This window comes from Oncorhynchus clarkii, chromosome 5, assembly GCF_045791955.1.
Source record: "Oncorhynchus clarkii lewisi isolate Uvic-CL-2024 chromosome 5, UVic_Ocla_1.0, whole genome shotgun sequence".
Classification (NCBI taxonomy): domain Eukaryota; kingdom Metazoa; phylum Chordata; class Actinopteri; order Salmoniformes; family Salmonidae; genus Oncorhynchus; species Oncorhynchus clarkii.
The window spans coordinates 12,274,393-12,281,084 of NC_092151.1; the positions used below are offsets into that span (position 1 = coordinate 12,274,393).

General features: G+C 40.4%; 1 protein-coding gene across 2 annotated transcripts; it reads left to right on the forward strand.

The window, feature by feature from the left end:
- The first annotated feature begins 415 nt into the window (after positions 1–415).
- Positions 416–5,053, forward strand: LOC139408354 (uncharacterized). 2 transcript variants are annotated; one of them, XR_011634279.1, is made up of 3 exons: positions 416–497; positions 1,595–2,639; positions 2,738–3,048. XR_011634279.1 is itself a non-coding variant. In XM_071152127.1 (2 exons), the coding sequence occupies exons 1-2, from the start codon at positions 473–475 to the stop codon at positions 4,881–4,883; spliced, it is 1,566 nt and encodes a 521-aa protein (XP_071008228.1). In that variant the 5' UTR covers positions 444–472; the 3' UTR covers positions 4,884–5,053. The 2 variants fall into 2 exon arrangements, 1 of the variants encoding a protein (XP_071008228.1); XM_071152127.1 differs by lacking the exons at positions 1,595–2,639; positions 2,738–3,048 and adding an exon at positions 3,343–5,053 and having other exon boundaries at positions 444–497.
- The last annotated feature ends 1,639 nt before the right edge of the window (positions 5,054–6,692 follow it).

Sequence of the window (6,692 nt, forward strand, 5' to 3'; positions counted from 1 at the left end):
CCACATGTGTAGTTCCCTATCAGAATCATAACTCAAATAATGTAATCATAGTTTAGTATTAAACACATAACAGTTATAGAAACACAGACATGTTTAACACTCTTGAAATTAAATTAACCATTGGATGAAATTGTTTTGGCAAGATGAAATTGATAAGCCTATTGAAACTGATTATTGATTAGGCCTATGGTAATTCTGTAGGTTGTTAGAAAGGAGGGAGGAGGGAGGGGATACCTAGTCAGTTGCACAACTTAATGCTTTCAACCGAAATGAGTCATCCCCATTTAACCCAACCTCTCTGAGGGGAGGTGTTTTACGCTGAGTTGCAACATGCAATCATCCAACCAAAATGTGTTTAGGGCCCTCATGGCTAGAGCCCGCCCTGCACACAAGGCTATAGAGACAGTGATTATTCGTTAGATCACTCTAAAATCAAACAAACACAGCACATGACAGATGTCACAGCTCAAACATGAGTTCCCTGGATAATCAGATGGGTAAGTACACTTAGTTAATAGTATATTAACGTTCTTGTTGTATATATGATACTTGTATGAAAGGAAGTTAAATGTAATAATATCATCAACTAGAATTGGTATTTATATCAGTAGACTATTGTAGTGCAAACCCATCAGGTCAATGCAATAATACTTTAAATATTTTGTTCAGTTATTGTTAAACGGGTCAAAGTACACAAAAAGTATGCTCCTTTACACTAACTTTTCATTAAACTAACAGTAAACATGTATAAATACTGCTGTCAAACATACAGTATATTAAGTATATCCAATATAGTTCAGTTCAATTCAAATTACTTTATTGTGAAATGCCAGATCTTCTTTTGTGGTTGACTCAATCATTAATAAATACAGAGACACTCACTGTTCATCAACAAGTACATCCGTTCATAATGGGGTCTCTGTGCATTGTCAATATCCGTAAATATTTTTGCTTTTAAAAAAAAAAATGTTTTAATTTTTTTTACTTATGAGGGTGCTGTCCACAAACAGGAAATTATTATCTTCTTAAGTTAAGCATTCAAGTTGATTATTTTGTTAATTAATAGTTTCCAGCTTTTCATTGCTTTTCTCTTTTTTCTATGTTAAACGTGTCAGAGTAAAAAGGACACCATCAGCTGCATGTTTAATTAGCACAGGTCTCTTAGTTTCCTGCACATTTTTGCATATGTATTGAATTATGGCAGTACCTGCCCTGCTTGTAATGTCATGTGGATGGTTGTTTGGTGTGTTTGAACTGTACCCAAGTCATTGGAGAATTAAAACATATATTTTGTCTCTTAAAAGTATTATATGATTTTTAAGAAGATGTTGAGACACTTTTTAAAACATACAATAAAGAGCATTTTTGATACTGCAAAATGATTTGATTGGACATGTCATGTGATTCAGTGGGATCTCCATGGAATATCGTAAGAATAATATGACTCAAAGTAACATCACATGACTCTATGGTCAATAAAATATACCGTAACCAAAAGGACAATGCAAATTAATCGAAACCTTTAAAAGGGGCAAACATTGCAAACATACAATTCTGTGCCAATAGTGAAGATCTTGTCTTTGTCACCCAACAGAGCAGCCAAAGAAAAATGATGAGCTGAGGATTGTTTTGGTTGGGAAGACTGGAGTTGGGAAGAGTGCAGTAGGAAACACCATCTTGGGAGAAACCACTTTTACGTCTAAGTTATCTTCCTCCTCTGTGACATTGGTGTGTGACAAAAACAAAAGGAATGTGGATGGGCAAATGGTTGCTGTCATCGACACTCCAGGCTTGTTTGACACCCAATCTACCCAAGAGGAGATACTGAACGAGATCAAAATGTGCATCTCTTTTGCTGCTCCTGGTCCCCATGCGTTCCTGATTGTGATCCAGCTGGGTAGATACACAAACGAGGAGAAAGAGGCGGTGAACATCCTCCAGCAGATCTTTGGCAAAGAGGCAGAAAAGTACACCATAGTGCTTTTCACTCGTGAAGATGATCTAGAGGGAAAAAGTATTGAATCATTCATTATGGGAAGTGAAGTCTGTGCAGATTTAAAAACCTTGGTCTTTGAAGCATGTCATGGGAGATATCATGCCTTCAACAACAGAGACCGCAATAATCGCTCTCAGGTATCTAAGCTGCTTGAGAAGATCAACAACATGACCATAACGGATGGAAGACAGCACTACTACACCAACAAAATGCTCCAAGAGGCTGAGAGAGCAATTGAGGAGGAGAAAGATAGGATTCTGAAAGAGAAAGAAGAGCAGACAAGGAGTGAAATGAAAGCACTGGAAAATAAATATGAAGGACCCGCTCTGGAGGAAGCGAAGAAGAAGTTGATGCAAGAAATGGAGAACGACGCAAGATATATAGCTGAGAGAAGAAATCAAGTTCTGAAAATAGCAGGCTTCACTCTTGCTGGAGCGGCTTCTGTTGGAGCAGCTGTGGTTGCCCTCGGGAAAGGGACCTGTGGAATACAATGACAGACAACAGTTTTGCCAGACTTTTAGTGTTTGCTGAAATGTTCAAACCATAATGATTAGGGGGAGCACACATTAGACAGAAACACACTTATTTGGCATAACATGTACATTTAAATATACTGAAGTTTTTAAAGATAAAAACATTTGAGGTGTTTGGTCTGAGGTACAGTTGATCCTAAGCTATGTAATTGTAGAATAATATTATTATTACATTTAAATATACTGAAGTTTTTAAAACACATTTGAGGTGTTTGGTCTGAGGTACAGTTGATCCTAGGCTATGTAATTGTAGCATAATATCCTACTTTCTAAGATTCACAGCTACTGTATATCCATTTATTCAATATGCATATTTCCCAATACACTTCAATACTTAGTGTTTTGTAATTTTTCACTTTACAGTTTAAACCTGAAAGTTTTCCTTGATAAAGTATCATTAAATACATGTTTTTAAATGGTTGGAAAGACTTCAATATAGCCTATTGCATGCAAAAATATGGTTTTAAATAAAAGATTCAGTGAACTGTGGAACTGTAATAAAATCAAAGCTAAAAATGATTGAATTGAGTTTATGGTTTGGAAATCATTTTGAAATAGAAATGGTGTTGAATATGCAACATACAACAAAAATGTGCTGTGTTGTCAATAATCTACTTAATAAATTAATAAATAAACCCCGACAATAAAAGTGAAAGGAGACTGAGAGGATATAAATAATGGCAGTGAATACCGGTGTTACAAAAATATGGCACTGATCAGTAGCAGGAACATGTTTGGACTTAACACAGTTGTTCAGTCTGTCTAAAGCTATAATTCACATTTCACTATTTCACTTCTGAACTCTTGCTTCAGGTGCTAACAGCAATGACCTGAGACTGGTGTTGGTCGGCCTGAGTGGAGTGGGGAAGAGTGCAGCTGGGAACACCATTCTGGGCCAAAAGGTGTTTGATTCCAGAATCAGTTTCAAAACAGTAACACTGAAGAGTGAGAGACAAGAAGGAGAGGTGTGTGGGAAGAGAGTGATAGTAGTGGACACTCCAGGTCTGTCCAACAGTGACCTCTCTGAGGAGGAAGTGAGAGGGGAGATTAACAGGGCCGTGACTCTGTGTGAACCAGGTCCCCATGCCTTCCTCCTGGTCATTCAGCTGGGTCGCTTCACAGAACAAGAGAAGAGCGTAATGAAGACACTCACTGAGCTTTTATCTGCCAACATAGATGGAGACACGATGGTGCTCTTCACTTATGGGGAGAGACTGGAAGACACAACTATAGATCAGTTCATCCACGAGGATAGCAATCTGAAGAAGCTGGTTAAGAAATGCAGGGGTGGATACCACGTGTTCAAAAACAATGACACTAGCAACAAGAATCAGGTTAGAGAGCTTTTAGAAAAAATAGAAACCAGACTACAGAAAAAGCAGAAAAGTTGGTCATGGTACTGGAAAGGGGCAGCTGGTTGCTTTTTCGTCATTGCAGCAGTGATGATAGTAAAAGTGTTGTTAAAAAGGTTACAAACACGTCCCCCGCACATCCCTCCTGTCTCTGCCACCTGTCCTGTCCCTGACATAGTTCCTCCTGTCCCTGACATGGTCCCTCATGTCCCTGACATGGTCTCTTCTGTCCCTGACATGGTCTCTTCTGTCCCTGACATGGTCTCTCCTGTCCCTGACATGGTCTCTCCTGTCCCTGACATGGTCTCTCCTGTCCCTGACATGGTCTCTCCTGTCCCTGACATGGTCTCTTCTGTCCCTGACATGGTCTCTCCTGTCCCTGACATGGTCTCTCCTGTCCCTGACATGGTCTCTTCTGTCCCTGACATGGTCTCTCCTGTCCCTGACATGGTCCCTCCTGTCCCTGACATGGTCTCTTCTGTCCCTGACATGGTCTCTTCTGTCCCTGACATGGTCTCTCCTGTCCCTGACATGGTCTCTTCTGTCCCTGCCACCTGTCCTGTCCCTGACATGGTCTCTCCTGTCCCTGACATGGTCTCTTCTGTCCCTGACATGGTCTCTCCTGTCCCTGACATGGTCTCTCCTGTCCCTGACATGGTCTCTTCTGTCCCTGACATGGTCTCTTCTGTCCCTGACATGGTCTCTCCTGTCCCTGACATGGTCTCTTCTGTCCCTGCCACCTGTCCTGTCCCTGACATGGTCCCTTCTGTCCCTGACATGGTCTCTTCTCTCACTGACATCGTCCCTCCTGTTCCTGACATGATCCCTCCTGTCCCTGACATAGTCTCTTCTGTTCCTGACATGGACCCTCCTGTCCCTGCCACTGTCCCCCCTGTTCGTGAGTCAATTTGGGAAATGGTGAAGTCAAACAACAACATTATTTTCACAGCGGGAGTAGGACTGACTCTATTGGTCATCATAAGAAAAATAATTAGGAAATAATGAGAGGTTGGTTGAATGGGACATAATTTCCCACATCTGTGAGTGCCAAATTAAATGAATGCTACAATTATACACCCGTTAACTCTTTTTGAAATTTTAGAACATTTCTTATTGAATGTTAAGAGAATGGGTGACAGGTTGTATTTGAAGAATCACAATAAAATATAAACATGCGAAAACTGATTTAGAAAGACTGGTTATTATTGCTGGATATTATGCATATAAGCTATTGTATGGTTTTCATCAGGTCTGTTGTCACATGAAAAACAAGTGAGGTCATACTGATGTGCATGTACTTCTACTTTGCAAACATACAGTGCCTTGCGAAAGTATTCGGCCCCCTTGAACTTTGCGACCTTTTGCCACATTTCAGGCTTCAAACATAAAGATATAAAACTGTATTTGTTTGTGAAGAATCAACAACAAGTGGGACACAATCATGAAGTGGAACGACATTTATTGGATATTTCAAACTTTTTTAACAAATCAAAAACTGAAAAATTCGGCGTGCAAAATTATTCAGCCCCCTTAAGTTAATACTTTGTAGCGCCACCTTTTGCTGCGATTACAGCTGTAAGTCGCTTGGGGTATGTCTCTAGCAGTTTTACACATCGAGAGACTGACATTTTTTCCTTAACTTAGCAATACACTAAACAACACTACTGTAAAATCATCCGTGCACTGGCACCGCAGCTTGGGGTCCACCTTTCCCTGATATGGCTCGCACCCATTTAAAGGGAAGGGGCGCAGGTGTGAGCAATCACCTCTTTAGCCGAGAAGAAAGTAGACATAGTCAATAACTGGGTTTCCACTAGTTACCACAGCCACAAAGTCCATATTGGCTATAATCGTAAAAGTTCACGAAAACTAAAATGTGCCTTTTGGTCTTAATTTAAGGTTAGCAGTGCGGTTAAGGTTAGGGTTATAATCACATTTAAAGATGATCATTTGTAGAAATAGGCGGGTTTAAGATTGTGTGGTTGTGATAACGAGTGAAGGCCAGCATAACAAAGCACATTTTCCATGATACCAACATTCCAAAGGAATACATGTAACCGGGGCTGCGTTCACACAGGCAATTCTGATATTTTTCCCACTCATTTATTTTTGGATTTTTAAATATTTTTTACACCTGATTTTTTTCAGATCTAAATGGTTAAAAGACCAATTAGTACATTTTAAGATCAGAAGTGAACTGCCTGTGTAAACGCAGCAATGGTCATCTTGGCCCTGTTATAATAGCATTGCTGAAAATGTCTCTTCATATGCTCCAGCTACTTTATCTGCGACTGGTGAAAGTCATGCCATATGGGCATATATAGCACTTGTCTGAGAGGTAGGTTAAAGTATAAAGATCAATATTGTAAACTCAGCAAAAAATAAACGTCCCTTTTTCAGGACACTGTCTTTCAAAGATAATTTGTAAAAATGCAAATGACTTCACAGATCTTCATTGTAAAGAGGCCTTTCCACTGACTCTGAAAAACACCAAAAGAAAGATGCCCAGGGTCCCTGCTCATCTGCATGAACGTGCCTTAGGCATGCTGCAAGGAGGCATGAGGACTGCAGATGTGCCAGGGCAATATATTGCAATGTCCGTACTGTGAGACGCCTAAGACAGCGCTACAGGGAGACAGGCCGGACAGCTGATTGTTCTCGCAGTGGCAGACCACGTGTAACAATACCTGCACAGGATCGGTACATCCGAACATCACACCTGCGGGACAGGTACAGGATGGCAATAGCAACTGCCGGAGTTACACCAGAAACGCACAATCCCTCCATCATTGCTCAGACTGTCTGCAAATA